Source organism: Microcebus murinus, chromosome 18 (genome assembly GCF_040939455.1).
Source record: "Microcebus murinus isolate Inina chromosome 18, M.murinus_Inina_mat1.0, whole genome shotgun sequence".
NCBI classification, from domain to species: domain Eukaryota; kingdom Metazoa; phylum Chordata; class Mammalia; order Primates; family Cheirogaleidae; genus Microcebus; species Microcebus murinus.
Genome location: NC_134121.1, coordinates 23109329 through 23133121, shown reverse-complemented (window position 1 = coordinate 23133121; position 23793 = coordinate 23109329). Strand labels below are relative to the sequence as shown.

The window sequence follows — 23793 nt, the reverse complement described above, 5'->3', positions numbered from 1 at the left end:
GTTCACTGGAGTGGAGGAGGGAAAATTAAGGCACTTTTCCATTTTTTTTTAATCCTCAGCTGCTGTTAATCCCGGGTTAGATCCAGACCCAACAGAGACTGCAGGAGAAGCTTGCACTTCAGTGGCTCTAAATAGCTTCCTGGGAGTGAAAGGAAGGCTGGGAACAGGGGCTGACAGGAGGCTGGCTTCTGAGTCAAGAGGCAACAGGAGTTGGCCCAGGGCTTAGGACAGAGAGAGTGGCACATTGGACCAAGCGGCCAACTCCTGTTCCCCAGCTGGTACCGAGGGCATCCCCACCAGCAGGGCTGGGGGGATGGGGCTGGAGTGGGTGGGGAACAGGAGGAGGGCGGGCTGGGCTGCAGGAGCCCAGGGAGTGGGCCCAGCAGCCTTCTGCCTGGGCTTTGAGAACCAGAGGGGACCATTGGCTGGGTGTCTTCCCCAAACTCTCTGGTCCCTCTTTCTCAAGATTTCTCTTTTTCTTCCTCCCAAATCTCATGTCAATTCCTGGGTTCTGGCCAGAGCGTTCTAAAGGCTGGAAAAAAAATGCTATTCCCTTTGGTAAATCCAGCTGCAGCCCCTTCAGACTGGGGAGACGGCTGCCTCGGTTCAGCTCTGCTCCTAGGAGTTTCGTGTGTGTGTGTGTGTGTGTGTGTGTCTGTCTGTCTGTCTGTCTGTCTGTCAGTCAGTCTAGTGATGGGGGGGGTGCCTCGAGCTAGAGCAGTCCTCTCGGGGTGTGGGCCTCAGGGCTGGCCCTGGGTGTGGGTCTGCTTTATTCTGTCACTGGGACTCTGACCTGTCCCCCACTCCCCCCCCCCCCAGGCCCTGAAAGATTCTGTGTGCTTTCAGTGGGAATCGGTTCTGGAAGTTCTGCCTATCAAACAGAGGTTCAATAATTAGAAGAGAAAGTTCCAAACTGTAAAAACCTATGCTTTTCCAAAGTTGATCTCATAGGTGGAATCTTGTGACTTCTTAATGTCATGTAAACCATTGTTTATTTTCTTAAGTAACTTTTTATTTGGGGATTTACTTTAGAGTTTCAGAAAAGTTGCAGAGATGTGCAGAGGGTTCCATACGTGCCCTTCACCCGTTTCCCCATTGTTAATACCACACCTTACCAGGGTGCAGTTGTCACCGCTGAGGAAGCAGCACTGCAGTGTCACTGGAGTGTCAGCTAAGCTCCAGACTCGTTGGATTTCACCACTTTTCCCTTTAATGTCCCCTTTGTGTTCTAGGATCTAGTCCAGGCCGTCACATTGTTTTTATTTGTCACGTCTCCCCGGTTTCCTCTGCTCTGTGACGGTTTCTCTGTCTTTCCTTGTTTTCCGTGACCTTGACAGCCTTGAGGCCAGGTTTCTGGGTTGCCTGTTGTTTATTGGGATTGTGGGGTTTTGGAAGGAACGTACCGCAGGTGAAGTGCCCTTCCTGTCCCATCACACCGGGGAACACAGTGTCCACGGGGTTTCCCTGATGACAGGACCTTGTCACTTGGCTAATGTCACGTCTGCAGGTCTCTCCAGTGTAAAGCTACTATTTTTCCCTTTCCCCGCCTTACTTTTTGGAAGTGAGTCGCTATGTCTGGCCCGCCCTTAGGACTGCAGGGAGTTGGGTGATGCTCTGCCTCCTCTAGGAGGCGTGTCTACACGTATTCTTTGGAACTTTCCTATAGGAAGGGAGCAGTCTTCTCCCCCATTTATTTATGTCTGTGTGGACTCCTGCCTGTTTCTTTTACGCTTCGGGTTATAATCCAACACTAACTACCGTATTGATTTCGTTGCTCGTGTTGTTCCAGCTTTGGCCACTGGGAGCTCTTGCAGGTTGGTCCCTGTGTCCTTTGGCATGTCCCCATCCTTCCGTTTGTTTTCTGTTTGGACTTCGAGCACTTCCTCGCTTTCTGGCACCACAAGATGCTCCATCCAGCCTCCTCCTTTCTTTTCCACCCCCAGCCCCAGCCCTGGAATCAGCCGTTTACCCAGGGCCCCCCCCCCCAGAGCCAGAGCTTTGCTTGCCTTTGCTTTTATTATATTATGTTTATTTTTGAAATTGTGGTAAAATGCACATACCATAATTTATCATTTTAATAATTTCTGAGCGTATAGTCCAGTGGTGTTAAATACATTCACGTTGTTGTGCAAACATCACCACAACTTTTTCATCTTCCCAGGCGAATCATTGCTTTTTAAAACATTGGTTTTATTAGAAAATATGTTTATTGTGTGTGTATATGGGGAGGGTGGAATAAAATGAGATAAAATGACAGAAGTCCCTCCTTCCCCATGTCCCTGGGGCCTGCCCATCCTCCCTGACACTTTCTAGCCCTCACCTGCCTCTGTCTCTTCTGCACACGTGGGGTTAGACCAGACCTGTCCCTTCGCTTGGTGATTACAAACGCTGCTGCCAAGAACATCTGAGTGCACCTGTGTCTGTGTTCCTGTGGGAAAAGAGTCCTGGGAGTGAGCTTGCTGGGCTGATTTTGTTTTTGTTTTTAATGCTGAGTATGTCTTAAACACTGGGATGGATTTCAACGTGGCCAAAGTGTCCTTCAAATATAATAAAACAATCAAAGTAGGCTTTTGCCCAGCTTTTTCTAGCAGGCAGTGCAGAGAGAGACTGTCATTCCAGATGCACCTGGGACAGACAATAGGCTACATGTGTACCTTTTCCAAACTTGAACTTGGTTAGGTCGTAGTTAGGACTCCCCACCCCTGTCCTTGCATGCTCCCTGAGAACTTGTGCAGGGCCACGGCCTCAGAATAATGAGAGAGGCAGAGGAGAGACGAGGGTCCCTGGGTGGGTCGAGTGGTCGCTGTGGTGCAGGGCCTGATTCCAGGCCCGCTCTGGCCCTGCCTGGGGAACCGCCCAGGAAGCCCAGGCCTTTATGGGATCATGTGTCCTCTGCTGTATCTGGACCAGCCCAGCACCTTAGAGGCTGCAAGCTCAGTGGCATTTTCTTCCTGGCCTGCCTGCCCTGGTGCCTTAGCCCACCCGCTGTTTAGGACGACACAGATTCTGCAAGGGGCTGATGGGATAGGACAGCTTGGCTCACACCAAGGAGAAGGGGTGCCAAGGTCTTGCCAGTGCCCTCCTGGGACAGCCCCGACTCCAGAGTCCAGACCTGTGAGGGTCAAGCTTTGTCAGGCTTCAGAAAGGACCCAGAACCCATGAGGATCTCCAGAAACCTGGCCTGGGATGTGGGGGTAGGTCCTCGGGGTCTCTGTGGAGCAGCTGGTCTGGCTTGGAGGATCCTTCTAGAGCTGGCTCTCTTTCTATCTGGCCCTGAAGTTTGGCCTGGAGAGAGTCTCCTCCAAGGCAGCTCAGCACCCTGAAGAAGTAGCGCCCAGTGTGTGTGTGAGAGAGGGGTTTGGACCAGAAAGTACCTCCAGGATTAGGAGGGACTTGTAGGGGGTAGAGGAGGCCAGGAAGTCGTGGTGTCTGCCCCTCTTTTCCAGGGCAAGGATCACACACATACCACGCTTACCTGGCTGGCATGTACCCTGGCCCCTGTAGGTCAGCCCCTGTGGTGGGCACTGCAGGTGGGCCACAGGTACCTGCTGCCTCCCAGAGCCGCCATCCAGTGGAAGCAGGATGGCCCTGCGTCCCTGTGGCTGTGGTTGGCCCGGCGTGGGGGCCAGGCAGCACCTGAGATTCTTTGAGTATCTAGAGTGGGCCCCCACTGCCTTTCACACTCTGAGATCCCAGGCTTCATCTCTCTGGGCCTCAGTTTACCCATGAGAAATGAAGGGTTAGATTGTTTTTTAAGTTCTTGCCTCAGACAGTTGCTTCTTTTGGAGAGTAAGGAAGCACAGAGTAGAAGCTATGTCCTTCTGCTTCCCCAAACCTGCCATTGGGCGGCTTTGCTTTGCCTCTTGGATGTGTCTGCTCTCCACACGGAGAGGAAGCAAGCAGATACCAGTACCGAGAAATGGGGATTTTAAACTGTTGTCTACACCAAACGAGTACAGAAGTGTTATAAAGTAAGCAGGCAAAGGCCCTCTCTCCTCTTTCACGTCTCAGGGTCCCAGCTTGTCAGCAAGTTGATGGGTCCCCTGCCAGACACCTTCATGCACTTTTCAGTCATTTAAATTGACGTATAAATCTGTTCCCTTCCCTTTTTTTACTTTGCGAAAATGGCGTCCTGTGATATATACCATTCTGCAGGTTTTTAGTCTTAACCTCATCTCTGTGTTAGTCCGTAAGAGTCCACGTATTCTTAGAATAGTAAGGTACAGGATTTCTTCAAGGCATCTTACGAATGCAACTGAGGGGTGCCCACCTGCCCATGTAGCCACGCACCGTGACATGCAGCCTCTTGGTAGTTCAGGTGGCTGGGCACCTGCAAGAGACGGGGTGCCCGGAGGAGGGCAGGCGCCCCGCTGCATGACACCTGGCACACGTGCGGGAGGCCTGTGGCACTTACCTGTGGGGTGAGGGAACGAACAGAAATCACTGTGGGTGGATGTTGGAGACGCCAGAGTCAAAAAGGGGGCCCCTCTCAATATCTGCCCTTCTGTATCTTGGATTTTTTTTTTTTTTTTCTTTTTTTAAGGGATCCAGATCCATGAAGTCTGTTTGCTAAGCTGTCAGTGCTGCAGGGCCCAGCACCAGTGAAGTCAGTACCCAAAGATGATTTGCCCCAGGGCTGCTCCCTGAGGCCTCTGGGGATGGCCTCTGTGTGGTCGGCTTTGTCCCTTCAGCCACTTCGAGTTCTCTGCTGACCTCGACTCTTCATAGCTTCTTGACGGGGAGCCTGATTTTTCCCTTTGGAAAACAAACGAACAGATCTTATGTGTGTGAAGCCATATGTGCGTGTATGATTGCCTCTTTCCTTTTCAATATTGCTTTGCTAGGGGCCGTCCCTGTAGGGCTAGCTCAGTATCATTTCAGCTTTTGTCTTTAGGTTGGACAGTGTTGTGGTCATGAAGTTTCCAGGAAATCTGCTGGGTAGAGAGAAAGGGCACAGACGTGGATGTGGTCACAGGGTGGCAGTTGCACCTCCAGGTTCTTGGTATGGCCGAGGTGACTCTGTGTGTTGCCTTCTGTTTCTACCTGAGTCAGCCCTCAGCCCTCTGCAGCTTGGAGCCTGCTGCGGCATTTCTGGCCTGCCTGACCTTTGGTTCCTCCTCTCTTTCCTGTCTGTGGATGTTGGGGACAGAGAGCTTGGGTGCCACCACTGTATGTGTTGCCCAACCCATCAGACCACCTTCTAGAGCGCCGCTGTCCTGTAGCACTTTTTGCAGTGACAGAAGTTCCCTGTACCACCCCATCCAACGTGGTAGCCGCTAGCCACATGTGGCTGAGGGACACTTGAAATGAGCACAGTGCAACTGAGAAACTGAAGTTACATTAGATTTTATCGTGATGGATTTTAACTGGAATAGACATCTGACTGTGGCTGCACTGGCCGTGCAGGTCTGGAGCCCACCCTGGGCAGGGCCCTGTGCCGAGAGCTGGGCGCTAAAGACACTGCCCCGCCCCAGGAGCGCACAGGCTGGGGTGAGGGGCCCTGGTGGCAGCCAGCCCGGGGTCTCCCAGAACTAGCGGGCAGACTGCGGACAGTCAGGGAAAGACCGATGCCAGGGAACACTTTCCAAGAGCCCAGAGGGGAAGGGGAAGACACACCACGCTCTGCAGAGACCCTGAGCATGAGGAAGCTGCAGTCGTGTGCGGGGCGGCTGAGGGACAGGTCCGCTCCTGGAACTGTTCATGTGTGCAGCATGAGGGTTGCGGTTTACCTGGGGGAGTTGGAAGCGTGTGTGAGAGAGAGGGGGAAGAAGAGTGACTATTGGAATTGCTTTAAGGAAAATAAAACTCCTCCTCAAGAGAAGGCTGGGTGTGCTGAGAGTGTGGGCATGAGGGCAGCACCCGCGTGGAGGCAGGGCCGGGGGCTGAGGGACAGGGCCGGGGTAGGAAACGAGCAGGAGCACTGGACATCTGGAGTCACATGCTGTGGCCATCTGCAGCCACCCTGTTCCACAGGTTAGATCTGAAACTCGCAGCCCCATGCTCTGGCTGCAGCTGGGGAAGTGATTTCAGAGCCTGCTGGCGTGGAGCCAGATTTTTTTCCCTTCAGCGATTTCCCCATTGGAAGTTGTTGAAGGAAGTGGCAAGCGCTGGCCGGGTCGGTTCTGGTGGCGGGGAGCGGCGGGGGCCGTGGAGTCGGGGATTCCAGGGCGACCGCTTCAGGCTCCCCGAATGAGCTCGTGCTGCTGGGGTTCCTGACTGAAGATGCAGGCAGGTCCGGTAAGGGGTTTGCTGTGGCCCTGACGGGGCAAGTTTCTCTTTCCCTGTCCCCTGTCCTGCCATAGTCCCATGTTTCAAATGAGGCCCTCGCTCGGGGTCGGGGGCGAAAGCTACCTGCCTTCTGCCGCCATCTTGGTTTCCCACTGGCTGGCGGTGGCCGTGGCCCTGGGCGGGTCGGCGAGTGCAGGCTGTGCGAGCTGGGAGGACGTGTGCGGTCTGAACGAGACACACGTGAATCCTGTGCCCACGGCCCCTCCCCCAGCCCCTCCTCCCCCCCCCTTGCCATTGGCCCCGCACTCCCCCTTTGGGAGCCAGAGGCCCGGGCATCCTTACAGCCTCGCTCTTTGGCGACTGGGAGCCTCCCCAGGAAGTGCCACATGTCCTCACCCGGCCTCGTGGGGCCTCTGTGCCGGCGTGCCGGGCCCAGCAGCCCAGGGCTGCCTTGGGACTGAGGGGCTGAGAGCTCAGCGCTGGGTGTGGGGTCTCAGTACCAGCCCAGGGGGCCTGGGTCGCAGAGCTCCCCACTTACGATGGGGAAATGGAGGCCACAGTGGCGGACTGGCATGCCTGTGTCGCCCAGCCCGCCGGGAGGGAGCTGCAGTTGGGACATGGAAGGAAGGGGGCAAGCTACAAGGCTGGCCTTATATATATGGTGTCCTGTTTAATCCTTACACCTGGGGCAGGGCGAGAGGGAGAGCCGATGATCCTCGTTTTGTAGCTGAGCAAACTGAGGCTCAGAGAAGTTGAGTGACTTGTCAGTGTCACACAGCAAGCTGATGGCGCAGTCAGGATTCAAACTCAGGTCCTGGTAACTCCACTGCCAAGCTTCCTTTGCCCACACAGTTTTGTCATCTAATCTCTTAGCCAGAATACCCTAGTCTGGGGCTACTGTGTGTAGTTGTGTAATTGAATTAACTGACTGCCTCCCATCCTCCCTCCCTCCCTTTTCTCCTTTTTCTCTCCCTCCCTCCCTCTTTGTCCTTATTCTTCTCATTTCTTCTTTCCTTTACATTCACTCATTATGCACCCACTGATCACTTACCTTGTGCCAGGCTCCCAAGTTAAATATCACAGAAGATTAACAGACAAAATAGTCTGTCCTGGAGGCTTACAGCTGGTGGGACACACATATGTGCAGGTCACCAGGATGCAAAGCTGGCTGGTGGACCCCAGAGAGGAAGGAACAGACTGTGGGCAGGTGCAGAGCTGGGGCCTACTTCCAGGTGTTCTCATTTAGTGAGTGTGTACTTAGCACCTCTTGTGTGCCAGGTACTGTTCTAGGCACTGAACCCACGTTCCTGACCTTAGAGAACTGGCATCACTTTCTGCAACTAATTGTTCTGATCTTGAGCCAAAGGTATCCTCTCTTCAGCTTTCGGGGTGGGGCTACCTCTGGTTTCTAAAAATCTGAAAAACCATGGCATGAGTGTCCTGCTTAGGCCCGTACGTACTACTTGGCATATTTGATCAGCTCTTGGGATTTCCGGGCTGCCAGCTGCAGTGGAAACTGACTAGACTGGAAGCAGCATGTGGGCAGAGACTGGGCTGTTTCATTCACGGCCCTGTCCCCAGTGCCTGGCAGAGAGAGTAGGTGCTCTAATTGAATAACTGGATTCAAATAAGATGATCCACAGAGTCCTGGTCTCTTGGGAGCTCTCCTGTCTGGGCCAATGCAGGTTGCGCTGCAAGGATCTCTGGGGAGAGTGAAGATGGGGGGGCTGCTGGTGGCCTGCTGAGGCCTAAGCCGCCTGCGGTTTCCACTGGTGACAGGCGGACTTGAGCAAGAGTACATGCCCATGGCCTTGCTGTGAGACGTCTTCGGCATCGTGTGTGCTGAGCCTCTTCTGGGGACCACCTGGCTCCTGGACTGTCAGCTTGTGTTTGCCCCCTCCTCCTCTGGGGCCACCTCAAAGGCAAGATTGCCCTAGAAGAGATCTGACTACCCAGATACCATTGGGAAATTTTGCATCAACACTGCACTGTTTTTATTATTGTAAAGCAAGAGTCTCTTCTCTCATTATCCTTGTTTTTAAAAAATAGTAGCATATACATGTCAGTCGTCCCTGCTCTCAGCTATATATGTGTCTTTGGGCTGGCTGCAGGATTGGAAAGCAAGATTGCTTAAGACTTTGACTCCTGGAAGTAGATGGCCCAGGTCCTGGCCCTAGGAGACAAAATCCAGACTTTGTCACTTGCCAGCGTTATGACTTTGGACAAGTCCCTCAACCTCTCTGAGCCTGTTTACTCCCGTGTCAGTTGCTCTAGGTAGAAACTTAGGAGTCATTTCAGCTCCCTTCTGCTTCCTCAACCCCCACATTCGATCACCCAGCAAATCCCATTGGCTCTATTTCCAAGTACGTCTCAAATCCACCTATGTCTCTTTCCTCACCGCCACCTCCCTGGTCCTGGCTACTGCTGGGACCTCTGCGCTGCCCCACATCGCTCTCTGTGTCCACTCTTGCCCTCTCCTTCCTTTTATTCTTCATAAGCCAAGAGTGACTTTTCCGAAAACCCAAATACGATCATCTCACGTTTCCGAGTTAAATCCCTCCTCGGTGTCTTGCTATAATCACTGCAGAGTCCAAACACCCCACATTACTGTCGAGGCCCTGAAGAGTTCAGCGTCTTCCTCCTCCTTGCATGTCATCGGCTGTCACTTTCCCACTGGCTGTAGAACACGTCAGATGGTTTCCTGTCTTAGCCCAGGGCCTTTGTATGCCCTGTTTCCTCTGCCTGGAAATTTCTCTGCCCTCATGGCTAGCGCCTTCGCATCCTCTGACCAGGGCTTGGAGGTCAGCTCTTTAGAGAGGCCACCCCTTCTGAACTTAGATGCCCCCCCATACCCGCGACTTCACCTCAACATCTTCTTTCCGTCTTTCCTTTCTTTCTTTCCAATTTAAATTGCAAATTTCAATTACATATTTTAGTTATTTTTGATTTGTTTTTTATTTGGTGGTTCTTATCAGAATGCAAGCACCCTGGGGAAAAGATTATATGTTTTGTTCAGTGTTGTATTCCTAGTGCTGACTAAGGTGCCTGGGACTTAGCTGGTAGTCAGTAGCTATTTGTTGATTGGATGGATGGATGGAGAAATGGGAGAATGACATGGCATCAAGGCACATAGTGAGTACTTACTTAGTTAAAAATGTTATATTCTTCTCCTAGTTAGAACTTATCCATAGCAAGTTCAGATACCAGTTGGCTTAAAACAGAGACTTGTCAGTTCAGGTGATACGAGTCCAGGGAGGTCTGGGTACAGGGGCTCAGGTGGTGCCATTGGTGCTTCTCAGGCAGGCTTGCTCCGCCTGGCAGGCGCAAAGGGCACAGGAGCTGAGCCCCACTCCCTTCCACCACCATCGTCTTGTCAGTGAAGAGCTGCTTCCCTCAGAACTGCAGCCGAACTTCAGTCTCAGGGGGGGCTCTGATTGGCCTGGCTTTGGTCACATGCTCATCCTGTAACCCGCCACCTGGCTATTCGGATGGAGAACTCCAGTTGGCTCAAAAGACTTGGCCTTGGTGGAGGAGCCTGAGGGGCCAGGGCCACCTGCTCTCAGGAAGTGGTTCCTGGAGGAGAGACAGCCCTGCGCACAGGAGGCCGGGTCCTGTGAAACTCTCCCTCCCTCGGGTCACAGTGACTGTGGCTACTGTGGTACCCGCCCCCACACTTCCTCGGGGTGGGTTGTCTGGGGGGTCTCAGGTGACCCTTGGGTCTCCATTTCCCGTCAGGGAACAGAACTCCGGTGTCTGGGGGAGGCGGGCTGAAGGGCCTCTGGCTCAAAGGTGGCTTGCCAGAGGCTTTGCCATTCCCCAGGAGGGGTCTACGGTGATCGTGTTTCTAGAATGCAGTAGGTGAGCCCATCTCTCAGTTTTTTGATAATATTTCTCATTTTCCTCACTATGAAAATAATAAATGTTCATTTTAGAAAATACAAGAAAGCAAAGCAAAGTCACCTATAATCCTATTCAGAGACAATTGTTGGTTCTTGGCTTTGTAGGTTTTTTTCTTAATATCCAATAATTTACACATATATTTGTCCTTCCTTCCTTCTTTCCTCCCTCCTGCTCTTTCTTTCACTGTTTTAGACAGGGTCTCACTGTGTCACCAGGGCTAGAGTGCAGTGGTGTCATCACAGCTCACTGCAACCCCAAACTCCTGGGCTCAAGTGATCTTCCGCCCTCGGCCTCCCAAAGCACTGAGATTACAGACATGAGCCACCATACCCAGCCCATATGTTCCTTTTCAAAATGTGAAAAGTATAGAAATTACAGAAAACAATAATAGCCACCATTTATTGATGGCTTATACCATAATCTTACTACCCAAAGGAAACAGTGCAAACGTCTTGTATTTTCTTCCAGTCAGCCATCTTGGTATGTTGGGCTTTTCTTTTTTCTCTTTTTAAATGTAGTTTATTCGTGAATTTATGCCACGGTTATTTAGTGAGCATTCCCAGTGTGTCTGGGACTGAGCTGCGAGCTGTACATGGAGGGTCTCATCTAATCCTCTCAATAACCTTATGAGGAGGCAATGCTCTTACCCTCAGTGTACAACGGAGGTAGAGAAACTAAGTGACTTTGAAGTCACCTAGATCTGCCACACAGCAGGAGGTGAGCAGCGGGCCAGCAGGCAGGTGAAGCTTCCTCTGTATTTACAGCCACTCCCCATGGCCCACGTCACTGCCTGAGCTCTGGATCTCCCCTGCTTCCGCCCCTGGTCCTCAGAACAATTGTCTTCCATACCAGTCCCTGGTGCCCAAAAGATTGGGGACCGCTGGCCTTAGATGTTATGTGGTAGAGTCAGGATTCATATCCAGGAAGTCTGGCTCCAAAGCTGGGTCATGAAATTCTCTCATTCATTCATATTCATTCTCATTCTCTCTCTCTCTCTCTCTCTCTCTCTCTCTCTCTCTCTCTCTCTCTCTCTCTCTTATAGATAGGACAACATTGTGCATACTCTCTGGGCATCTTTCCTTTTTTATTTTATTATTTTTATTTATTATTATTTTAAAGCAACATTTTCTAAATCTAATTACAAATGTCCATTGTAGGAAAATCCGAAAATACAGAAAAGCTTGAAAAAGAAAATCCCTGCATAACCCTGCCAGCCCCAATAGTCAGCACTTTTTTTACATTTATTTTTCCATTTCCATCTACTCACATTATGATTTCTGGTGTTTGCTTCTAGGAGCTTTGACAGCTGAACACCCTTTTTTTTTTTGAGACAGAGTCTGACTTTGTTGCCCAGGCTAGAGTGAGTGCCATGGCATCAGCCTAGCTCACAGCAATGTCAAACTCCTGGGCTCAAGCAATCCTCCTGCCCCAGCCTCCTGAGTAGCTGGGACTACAGGCATGTGCCACCATGCCCAGCTAATTTTTTCTCTATATATTAGTTGACCAATTAATTTCTTTCTATTTATAGTAGAGACGGGGTCTCACTCTTGCTCAGGCTGGTTTCGAACTCCTGACCTCGAGCAATCCGCCCGCCTCAGCGTCCCAGAGTGCTAGGATTACAGGCGTGAGCCACCGCGCCCGGCTTTGAGCACCCTTTTTAACTGCTGTCTTGTGTGCCGTCCAGGGCATCTGCTGTGGCTTGGGGCTCCCTGTGAGTGTGCAAGCCACCCACCTTGAGTGCATGAGAGGCTGTAGGGGGCTGGGGGCAGGTGGCGTCCATGGTGACGGGTCCCCTAGTTGATTCACTGGGAGGAGGGAGATGACTGTGCTCCTTATTGACTCAGATCTTAGTTTTTGGAGGGAGGTGCTAAGGCAGGGGAAACCTCTTTGCGGCCTGGTGTCCTGGGTGCCAGGTTCCCAGCCCCCTGCTGCGAGGGCCGCCAGAACCTGTGTGTGTCATACCCAGCACCTGCTCCGGGAGGTATGTGCTGACTCCCCAGCTCCCAGGCACAAACTATTTTTGGCTGCAGTGGCTGCTCACTACAGTCATGAAAACAAACCCCTCTGCCTGGGACGCTGCACCGGGGGCTGGGGCTGCCGGGGACCCTGGGCTCGGGCCCCCTCACCATGCATTGCCTGTGGAGCTGGGTGACGGCTAAGGCACCCAGGGGCACGGAGGCCCCGCCACCCGTGATGCCGAGAGAAGCCCGAGGCCTGAGCCAGCCTGGGCCGGAGGGTTGCGAGGTAGGCCCGGGCCCAGGAGGCCTTTCCACGACCCCCCGGAGTGGCTGCATGCGACTGGGCTGCAAGTCCTGGCTTTGCTAACTGGCTGCAGAGCGCACTCGGAGAAATCAGCATGTTGGGGTAGAGGTGCCTCCATTTCCTGATTCCATTCCCATCTTTCTTGTGATAAAGTGGCTGGGGACAGTCAGACCCTCCCTGAAATGGATCCTCCCCACCCTGCTGGGGAATGGTGTTCGGTCCTTTCATGCTTACGGTTTGAACAGGACACACACTGGTTTTGAGCTTGCAGCTTTGACAGGGAGCTCAGAACCCTGAGATGTGGAGGCCGCCCCAGCCCTGCCTCTCCATACTTGTAGCCAGCAAGGCCAGGGAGGCCTGTCCCAGTAGGTATGCTGACTTTGCAGTGACACAGGACCAGGGGCCGTCCAGGCCCTGTTACTTACTTGCTGTGTCTTAACGTGAATAACTTAGTCTCTCTGAGCCTCGGCTCCTTAGCCACCAAGCCGTGGTGCCCAGGCCACTTACTGGATGGTGGTGGTACCAGTGCCTGTTATTCTTATGATGAGACCAGTCGTGAAAAGAGGAAGTATGGCGAAAAGCTGAGTAAGAATCAGCATGCCACAGCCCCCAGTGGGTCTTGGGCCCTGTCTGAGAACCTGAGTGTTTGGGTGTAGCTGGTGATGTGGGTGTTCTTCTTCTTTTCAAAAAGAAGAAAAGTGTGCACTGTCACCAAAGTGGGGGCGAGGAGGGGGCAGACAAGAACCTGGACTTGAGTTGTGTGTGCCGCCATCTTCTAATCCAAGACATTAGGGATCGGCCAGGCTCCGGGTGAGGCCACGAGCCCGGAACCCCAATCCTGGGCACGCAGGGCTCTGGGCGCAGGAGGTGAGCACGTGGTTTGGTGTCCCACGGGCAGCTTAGTCCTTGGGGAATCCTCCCCTTGGCTCCCTTCTTAGACCAGCTCAGAAAACCTAGAAGGAATGAAACCTTTACATCAGGGTAGGAGTGTCCACCGTGGAGAGTAGTGAGCTCTTCCAGGGGCGCATATATCCTAGGTTACTGGCAGGGGTGTCTGGACACCTCGTCCTGCCACTATTGCTTTGGGCGACCCAGGCTGGTCCCCTCCTCTCCCTGGGCTGTGGTTTCCTCTTCTCCTAAATCAATTTTGGACTAGATAGTCCCTAAGGTCCCTCCAAAGTCTGCCTTTTTTGACCTTGGCGAATAAATGGTTTCTTCCCGACCTCTTGAGTGTCTGCTGGCCCCTTTCATGCCCTCAGGACCTGCTGGCTGTGGCGATGGCCCCCCCAGCGTGGGTCCTGGCCATCTGCTCAGGGGCTCTGTTGAGCTCCTGTAGCATTGGAGCCCCTTGCCGCAGTGTGGCAGGAGTTGTTTTCAGGGTTTCTGGAAAACTACAGAGAGGAGCTGCCTCCCCCCAGCCTCTCCTGCGAGATCTCTGCCTCCTGGCTGCACACCCGCGGGGGGCTGAAACAATGCAGGCCTTGTCCTCGGGCAGAGGAGCCTGGTGCTCAGGTCTCCAGCTCTGGGCCCGCTTCCTGCAGCCGGGCTCACCCCCACCTGGACAGACAGGCAGACTGCTGTGTGCTGGACACTGGGACATGTCCCTCTGGCTGGGGACGGAGGGTCTGTGCTTTGGTTCTTGGCCCTCCTGGGGACCCACCAGGCTGCAAAGCTGGTGTGCAGAGGCCTGGTTGACTCCTTGGGCACGCTCTGGTGCAGCAGCCTCACGACTGCATTCCGAGCTCTCACCCTGTGCACATGGAGGAGGCAGGAGCAGGACGAGGAGACTTATCTGCAATTTCTCTTCTTCATGGTGCGCCTGAGCAGGGGAGAACTGAAAGGGGGAGACGCTGGGGACCAGCAGGCAGGGAAGATGCTGCAGCCGTGGCCACACCCGAGAGCCCTGTTTATTTCTGTCTGTCTGCCCTGGTCCCTGGGAGGGCGAGGGTCCCACACGTGGAGATATAATTCAAACCAGATCTGGCTCCCCGCACCCTCTGCATTGGATTACCAGCATTCCAGCTTGCCGGGGACTGTCCCAGTTTAGGTCTGTTGTCACAGCTCTACCCTTCCTTAAAGGAGAAGTGTCCCTGTTGCGATGGCACATCGTGGGCTCAGCCTCCTCTGTAGCCCTCACCCAGCCGCAGTCCTGGGGAATGGGGCCCTTCCGCACGGCTCTGTTTTGTATGTGGGGAGGGCTTTCCCATTTGCTGGTTCTGCAGAAGCCAAGCCTCACCCAAGGGTTAATGCAGCTCTTTGGCTGCTGGCAAACCCTCCCTCTCCCTTGTCCTACCCTGACCCTAGTCTTCCTTTTGAATATTCTTTAAAAATTTTAAATATATTCCCCCCCTCTTTTTTTTTTTTTTGAGATAGGGTCTTGTTCTTTTGCCTGGGCTAGAGTATAGTGGCCTGATCATATCTCTCTGCAACCTCAAGTTCCTGGGCTCAAGCGATCCTGGCTCAGCCTCCCGAGTAGCTGGAGGCACACACCATCACACCTGGCGAATTTTTAAAATTTTTTGTGGAGATGAGGTCTTGGTCTTGCTCAGGCTGGTCTCAAACTCCTGACCTCAAGTAATCCTCCCATCTCAGCCTCCCAGAGTGCTAAGATTATAGGTGTGAGCCACTGCACCCAACCTATTTTAGCATATTCCATTTTTGGCTCAAGTTTTAGTGTGGGGTCTCGCGGATAATAGTGTTTATTTAAAATTTTCTTTTTTAAATTTCACAGTCAGCAAACATCCTGGGTGTAGGGAAACCTACTCTGAGGCCGCCTACCCATCTCCTCTCTCCGTTTTGGGAGGAGCATGTGTTTCGGGAAACCCAAGTCGCTGAAGCTGGGGTCCATGTGTGTTCCTTTAGTGCAGGACATGTCTGGGCGTTTTCAGACAGCAGCCAGGAGCAGCGATTTTAGCAATGTGTGTTGATGACACAGAGAAGAATGACAAAATGCAGGCTGCGTCCATGGCAGATGTGGGCTTGCTCATAAGCCTCTCCTTGGTGTTCCTGCTGCCTGTGTGCTGGGGGTTGGACGGGAGAGGACGCGGTGACAGACGAGGGAAAAAGCAGAAGCAGTGACGCCCAGGGCCAGCAGGAAGTAGAGCCCTACTTCGCTGCTGTGCGTTTGTTGAGTGGCTGAGTGACCCACCAGACTGGGGCTTGCTGAACTATGACCCCAGTACCAGAGTTCACCCTGACTGGATTGGGGGGAGCAGGGTAGGGTCAGGAAAGTCAGATGTGACCTGTGATGCCAGTGGCTGCAAACTTCATAGAGCAGGGCAGTGGGCACCAGAGCAGGCAGGGCTGGCTGGCTGGCTGGCAGTGGGTACAGACAGCCATGCCCCAGCCTCACCCACCATGCTGTGTGGCCTTGAGCAAGTTCTCCACCTTCTCTGAGCCTTATTACCCATCTCAGGATGTTATGGGGCTTGCATGTGCCAACCTCTGTAGCTAATCCAGCAGGATGCCTGGTGACTAGGTCATGCATAGTAGGTGCTCATCACTCGCCCTTTCTCGATCCCCTCCCGTCCCCTCCTCCTCTTTGACCTGTACCCCTCCTCCTCCATCCCTGCACCTTGACGTGCCAGTGCCCAGGCCAGAGGCAGCTGGTCCCTGAAGGTGTCCAGCCCAGCTCCCCACTGTGAGCTCCCACCTACCTTGTGGGGAGGGAGGCAGGCACTGGTGCACAGGAGGGGACATCTCCTGGGGCATCTGTGAGCATGGGTAGGCTGGGGTCACGCTGAAGGAATGTGGCCTCCCAACGGGACAGGGAGAGGAGGACAAGCCCCAGAGCACAGCCCCGCCGTGGCCACATCTGCCTTCTGAACCAGGCGTCCTCAGTCCCTTGCCGCCCTGGGCTACTCTGGCCAGACTTTAGGTGCCAAGCTTGTCTGCCCTCGAGGCCCCCACCCCATGAAATTCTCATTCTGCTGGTCTGTGGTAGGGCCTGGGCATTGCTCGATTTTTAAAATCCCCTGGGTAATTCCAGGGCACAGCCAGAGTTGAGAGCAACTGAGCTGATCTAGCCAAAGCCAACTCACTTTATAAATGAGAAAACCGAGGCTCAGAGAAGGACAGGGCCTTTGTCCAAGGTCAAGGGGGTTGCAAGGACCAAGTCTAGTTCTTTCCTTCCCTGTGCTGGCTGCCTGGGAAGTGGTGTCTAGAAGCTGGGGTTTGCCCTCAAGGAAGCAGCTGATTGCTCCCAGGAGGGGGCTGTGCTGCCCTTGTTTCCCAGGGTGTGACGGTGAAGAGGCAGGGCCCAGAACTGGCCTCCATGCAAGGCCTTTATCCCCAGACTTTCTGCTGCTCTTGTGGAAACCCCTGGAGGTGCCGCCTGGCCCAGGCCCTTGCTGCTTCAGCCCCTCCTTTGCCTCCCAGAATATGTGACTATTCTTATCCTGTCTCACTCCTCCCTCTCCGCAGCCCAGCGGTGGGGGCCGGCGGGAGGAACATCTGTCAGGTGCTCCCTTGCCGATCAATGTGTGGCACGTGCTCGCGGCTCCCATCCTGGGCTGCCATAGAAACCCTCTTCCCTTGCTCCTCCCCCCATCCTCCCACCCCCCACCGCCGCAGAGGGATGTGCAGGGGTCTACGCCACCCTGCAGGGCTCTAGAGGTCCCTCTGGCCTCTCCCGAATAACCGGTTCCGGGAGAAGTGTCTGTGCCCCTTTTATTACTCCACAGCCGGGGGACACACATTTTCCTGCACACACCGGGGGTCCAGGCTCTGCAGGTGACTGAGGCAGCAGCCTGCCTTTACTGTCACATGCTCTAGGACGAAAACGCTCAACAGAAACATAAAGCGTCAGTTTGTTTCTTGGTCTTCTTCAACCTGGCATTCGCCCCCAAATTCTGGCTTGCATTGCACCATGTTTGTGTATGTGGCCCGCACACAGGCGGCGACACCCGTGGCATTCCTCCGTCCACCTGACTGGCACCCAGTGAGAGTGGCGGCTCTGTGTCCGCCAGCACAGGTTTCTAAGTATAGCCCCGGCAGCCCCGTGGCTGCTGGTAAGTCCCAGGACGCCATCTGATACCCAGCTGGCCCGAGCTTGCTGCTTACCCAGCGTGGCCTGTGACGCCAGCTGCCGAGGGCAGGGGCAGCCGCGTGTGACCAAGCCCTTCCCCACCTTCCACTGTAGAGAATGGAGACCTGCAGCCTCCTGCTAACGGCATGGCTGAATTGTCACAGACTGGGGTGACCTCAGTGCTCAACTGGTCATGCTCTCTAATCATTATCAGAAAGAATAACTCAGTGTCACCTACTGGAAAACATATTAATACGTCGTGGTTTGATGGAAAGGCAGAGGCAGGGAGCCAGTATGCTCTGGCACTGCCCGGCTCGTGTGCTCCCTGGCTAACCCCGAGGCTTGTCGGAGCCAGGGCAGCCATCTCCCAGGATGGTCTGGGTGTCCACGTGTTCCCTTGGTTTCTGGTTCTGTATTTCTTGAGACAGCAGCCGGGGTGGGTAGTAATTGTCCTGGAGGCAGTACGGAACTCCCAGCCTTCATCTCTTCTCCAGAACCTCAGGGGATAGCAGAAATAAGGACTCTTGACGCCTTTGGCTTTGGGACAACTTAGCCTCTTCTATGTGGCACCAGGCAGGTGGGATGTCCCCCTGGGGCATTGGAGCCTTTCAGGCCTGAGAAGGTTTCAGTGTGGCTTTACCTGCGAGTTCACCTTCAGCAGGTGGCAAAAGTGATTCCCTAATTTGTTTTGAGTGAATTCCTCTGGTTTGAAATAATGGGCTGTGTCTGTCCCTGTGGGTAGGTGAGCCACGTCCGTGTGCGAGGTCTGGGGTGCCAAGTTGCTCCGGGGCATTGTTGAGTCATGATAGTAGGAGATACCAGGGCCGCTGCCAGGGGCCTGCACAGCCACGAGGCCCAGTGGAGAGCAGGCCTGCCTCCTGCACATCCCCTCTTGATTTAATCAACGTTGGGCCCCAGAGTCGGTTGTAGGAGTCCGAGCCAGGCACTCTGTTTCCAGGCCTTGCTGAGAAGGCCTGGCCACTGGAGTTCTTGCTGCTGGGCCACCAGCCCTCCCCATTTGCCTACAGAAATAACCTCTAAAGAGGTCACTGGTCAGATCCACCTTCAGTAGACACCTGATTCTTCCTATAAGGTCTCCACGCTTGGGCCTGGGGGCTCTATGCTACCCATGGACGTCATTTGTTTTGTCTGCACATGTTTGAATTCATTACCACCGTGAAAAAAACGAGTCATTTAAAAATAACAATTCAGATTTCTTTAAAACCAGAAGGTCTGGAGTCCTTCCATAGGCCACCCTCCAAACCCGGTCCCCCAACCCTGAGTGAGAACAGAGGGTGGGTTTAGGATTAGTATTGCCATTGCTGCTATTGGGTTTCTCATCCAGTGAAAAGACAAGCCAAGTGTTTCTAGCACCTGTAGCTCCCTCAAAAGATAGATAGAGGGGGCCTGTCCCTGCTGGTCTTGTCTCTTCCCAAGGCTTGGGCCTGAGGCTTTTGTGTTTGAGACCCTTGTACCAGGTAGCCTGCCTGCTGCCCGGTGGATGGCTGCACCGCCCCAGTTCAATAATCCAGTGCTGTAGGGAGGAGGGGATTAGACAGTGGGAGGGACATTTGCTCAGAAATGACGATCGTAATCTTTGGTGCTGGATGGCTTGCTAAGCACGCTAATTTCATTGTGTGGAAATGCATAGTTCACAGACCAGAAAGCAAGGGCTGGAAGGTTAAGTTGCTTTGTCTGGGGAGAGGCAGGGGCAACGCTAGTTTAAGGGACCCTAGATCAATTCCCTTGACCCCAGCACCCCTACCTGCACCCCAGTTTGGTCTTGCCCACCCATTAGTGCTGGTTTGAATTGGAGCATGAAGGGGAGGCAAGGGAGGGAAAGGAAAGATGCCCCCCTACTTTATTAGAGTGGGCTAGATGGATTCCCCGAAGCCTCGCCTCGGAAGCTAGGGACGCTTTCCAGCTAATTCGAAGCTGTAGCGGAATACCTTTTCTCTTTTTGTCATTTTTTAAGGGGATGGGTTTGAATATATTCTCTCTCTCTCTCTGTCTCTCTCTTTTTTTGTTTTGAGACAGTCTCACTTTGTTGCCCAGGCTAGAGTGAGTGCCGTGGCGTCAGCCTAGCTCACAGCAACCTCAAACTCCTGGGCTCAAGCAATCCTCCTGCCTCAGCCTCCTGAGTAGCTGGGACTATAGGCATGCACCACCATGCCCAGCTAATTTTTTCTATATATATTAGTTGGCCAATTAATTTCTTTCTATTTATAGTAGAGATGGGGTCTTGCTCTTGCTCAGGCTGGTTTCGAACTCCTGACCTCGAGCAATCCACCTGCCTCCGCCTCCCAGAGTGCTAGGATTACAGGCATGAGCCACGGCGCCCTGCCTTATTCTCTCTTTTTAAGGAGGTTACTTCACTTGCTTAAAGAACAAAGAACATTCTAAAGTATAGGTTTTTCGGAAAGTAGGTAGAAATTAATTTACTTTGAAAAAATAATCTCCCCCAAAAGGAAGCTGCTGCATCCCAAGGCTTTGCCACATGGAGCAATTGAAGGAGCTTCGAATTGGGGCACATCCGGGCTTCAGTTCTGGCCCAGCCATTTATTAGACCATGTCACATGAGGTCTCTGAACCTCAGAAAAATGGGCTTAAGGCATCTACTTGCTGAATTGTCTAGAGCGGAGATAATGTATAGCCCTGGGCATATTGCACTGGCAAATATTAACAGTTTGTAATAATGGTGTAGTTATTATGTTTAAGAAACTGAAACTCGGTGGAGGTGAAGAGGAGAAGAAAGGAAAGAAAGACAGCGAGCCCTATCTGCATTATAGTTGGGTTGGGAGTTGGGTTTCCAGGCCTGGCTCCCTTCTGGCCACCATCAAACAGGTCTCCCATCTTCAGGAAAACCGCTGGGTCATCGCAGCCTGGGGCTGTGGGATGTGGGGAAGACTGCTGAGTCATCACAGCCTGGTGGTGGAGGGAATGGAGCTGCTGAGTCATCACAGCTTTGGGAAAATGTGCGGGGACTCTGTGTGGAGGGTAGGGAGTGACAAACTAAAGAGCCCCAGCTGGAGAAAAGGTGGAGGCTTGCTTTGTGCGGTTGTGTTAAGGTGACGGTCACTTTTGTTCTTGCCCTGACAATATCGCCAAGTTGCTTTTCTTAGTAAAATGAGATAAAAGATGTCAGAACTGCTTTTCGATGAAGGTGCATTGACTGAATAAAAGCTTCTGCGCAGGACCGTGTATCTAATCAGCCTCTCCTGGGCTGTTCTTATCAGAGGTTTCCTGTGATGCTTTAGCTTATCTTCTGGAAGGATTCCTGACAACCGAGGGTCTGGCCAACCGGTGATGAGCTGCTTGGTACTGTTACGTGTCTGTTTTTATTTTGGGATGAATCCTTCTAAACGGTGAGGGGATTCTTGCCCACGGCCCTGGAGGTGAAGAATATACTGACATGGTAGTGAGAGGGGCTGGGCTGGCCCCATGCCGCAGGACGATCAGGTTTTACACTGGAGTCAGAGATTTACAGCTTGTGAATGTCAGATACAACTCGCCCCAAATCACTGAGCATCCACTTAGATTCTCAAGAGCCGTGAGCTTTGTAGCACTTACAAAGGTGCGGGATGTCTGGCCTTCCCTGTTACAGAAAATCTGGGAAATACAGAAAGGGGTAAAAAAGGGGGAAAAAGAAAGCCTGATTTGGTTCAGTGGCTCTTCAAATTCTCTCTCTCTGCTAATCCATATTATTGCATTGTAATTACTTGTTTTCATGTCACCTCCCACTGGGCTGCAAGCCATTTAAGGCCAGGGACATGTCCCGTTGGTCTTCGTATCTGTTCCAAGCTTGGTGTCACATGTGGCTCAAAGGAGTCAGAGCTGGAGGGGTTTCTTCCCTCCTTGACGAGAGGGAAGGGCACAAGCTTTGAGGCCAGTTGGGCCTTGATGCATATGCTTGCTCTTTGTATTAGTTTCTATTATGCCACAAATTTAGCAGTTTAAAACACCCCCCATTTATGAGCTCACGGTTCTGTAGGAGCGGAGGAACGCAGGTGGACTGTGCTAGAATCCCTGCCTAGGATCTCATAAGGCTGTGGCCAGGTGTGGGCCAGGCCAGCCTCTTAAACCTGGACGCTTTGGGGAAGAATCCACTTCCAAGTTCATTCAGGTTTTTGACAGAATCCAGTTCCTTGTGGCTACAGGTCTGAAGTCCCTACTCCCTGTCGGCTGGGGACCACTCTCTCCTCGAGGCTACCTGGATTCCTTCTTATGTGGCCCCCTCCTCCTTCAAAGTCCTTGTCATGCTGCCAGCCTCTGAAGACGTCTCTGCTACTAGCCAGAGAAAACCCTTTGCTTTTGAAGGGTTTGTGATTCGATCAAGCCTACTTGGGCAGTTTTCCTCTTGCCATATACAGCAGCCACCCCTTATCCAGGGGATAGAGCAGTCACCCGGCATCCAGGGGATACGTTTCAAGAGCACAATGAATGCCTGAAACCACAAATAGTACTGAACCCTATATACGCTACGCTATGTTTTTTCCTATACATACCTCTGATAAAGTTTATAAATCAGGCACAGTAAGAGATTAACAGTAACTAATAATAAAATAACAATTATGATATACTGTAGTAAGAGTCAGGTGAATGTGGTATCTGTCTGTCTGTCTCTCTCTCTCTCACTCTCACTCTCACTCTCACTCTTGTACCATCCTGTGCTCATCTTTCTTCTTGTGATGATGTGAGATGATAAATGCCTAGGTGATGAGATACCGAGACAGTGGATCTGATAACCAGCGTGGCTGAGTGACCGACAGGCGGGGAGTGGAGACAGCATGGATACGCTGGACAAAGGGATGATTCATGCCCTGGGTGGGACAGTGTGAGATTTCATCACGCTACTCTAAACGGCGTGTAATTTAAAACTTACGAGTTGTTTATTTCTGGAGTATTTCTGGAATTTTCCACTGAGTAGTTTTGGACCACAGTTGACCGCAGGTAACTGAAGTTGCAGAAAGCAAAACGGTCGATGGGGTGTGGGGACGACCGTACTGTAATGTAATCATGAGTGACACTGGGGACTCGGGTCAGAGGCCACCTTAAAATTCTGCCTGTTACCTTCTTGCCCTGAGGGCCCAGTGACCTTGTACAGGTGACACAAGCCCCCTTGTGTCTGCACCTCTTCCTTCAGCTGTCAAGTGGGCCGGGCGAGAGGCTTCGACAGTTAAATAATGCGGCATAGTAAGTGTCTCTGCAGTGCTTGGCAAGGGTTTTTTAGTCCTTCCCTTGTTTGAGCCAGTTTTATTTGAAATCTCTCTTGTCTGATTCTCATACAACAAAATTGTTAAGGGCCATCTTTGTCCGGAGTACCTGTCACTCTGAAAAATTGTCATGGTTCACAATTTTCCTTTGCAGAAGAATATGAAGAAGCGAGGGGGGACAGCATGCTGTCGTCAAAACCTTTCAGGCTTTTTCTTCTTCCCCACCCCGAGTCCCTTCAGCTGCCGTCTCTGGGAGCACCAAGGGTGGGGGGAGGGCTCTCCGCCTGTGTCCTCAAGCACGTGGTGGCTCTGGTGGCAGCAGCTGGCCCCTGCCACTCAGCGGGAGGCCAGCCTTCAGGGGAAGGGGCCTCCTGGTCTGCCGACTGCTCACCGCCTCTCCCCTGTCCCTCCGTCCCTCCGTGCCCCTCAGGAGATCCCCTGCGAGCTCACGCTGGATGCCCTGCTGGAGATGAACGAGGCCAAGGTCAAGGACACGCTGCGGCGCTGCGGGGCCAGCGCCGAGGAGTGCGGCCGCCTGCAGTACGCCCTCACCTGCCTGCGGAAGGTGCCGGGCCTGGGTAGGTGGGAACTCCCTCTCCCTGCAGCCCAGCCTGGCCTGGTTCCCTGGGGCCGGGGCCTCTGCCCGCAGCGGGCGATGGGGCGGGGTACGTGTGGCCCAGGGTTTCTGGGGCAGCTCGCACAGGCCAGGGTGGATGTTCAGATGGGCCTGTCTAAGAGGGAGCCTCCCCCACAGTCCCGGGGCTCTGGATCTGGGTCGGTCTGGCCAGTCTGAACTCCGAGAGGCTTTAGTGATTGCTGGAAATCCCAGGCCGGTCTGCTGGGCTGGTCCTGTGTGATTTTCCATCCTCGGAGGGCTCTGTGTACCCTCCACTAGCTTCCTGCATTCCGGCCCCCAGCCCTTGCCCCACCTTCTCCTGTCCCACTGGCCGGCTGGGCTCTGCTCTCCAGAGGCACACGCTGATGTGGGGCAGCCTGAGCCACGCGTGCTTAGAGACACCGTGTGGTTTTTCAGCTGGGAGCATGTGCATGGCTGTCCCGGGCAAAGTGTATGTGTCCCTGGCATTGTGATGAGGTCCCTGGAATTACTTGCAGGCGGTCTACATCTTGCCTTGGAAATAGCGTCAAGTGCCTGACTTAATGCTC

At 53.2% G+C, this 23793-nt stretch overlaps 1 protein-coding gene across 2 annotated transcripts in view; it reads left to right on the top strand.

Moving 5' to 3' along the window:
• The window catches only part of KSR1 (kinase suppressor of ras 1), a 154671-nt gene that overhangs the window by 84256 nt on the left and 46622 nt on the right, over nucleotides 1-23793 (top strand). For both annotated transcript variants that reach the window (XM_012781603.3, XM_012781601.3), the window contains exon 3: nucleotides 23060-23207. In XM_012781603.3, coding sequence (XP_012637057.2) covers nucleotides 23060-23207 — 148 coding nt within the window. The remainder of the gene's footprint in view (nucleotides 1-23059; nucleotides 23208-23793) is intronic.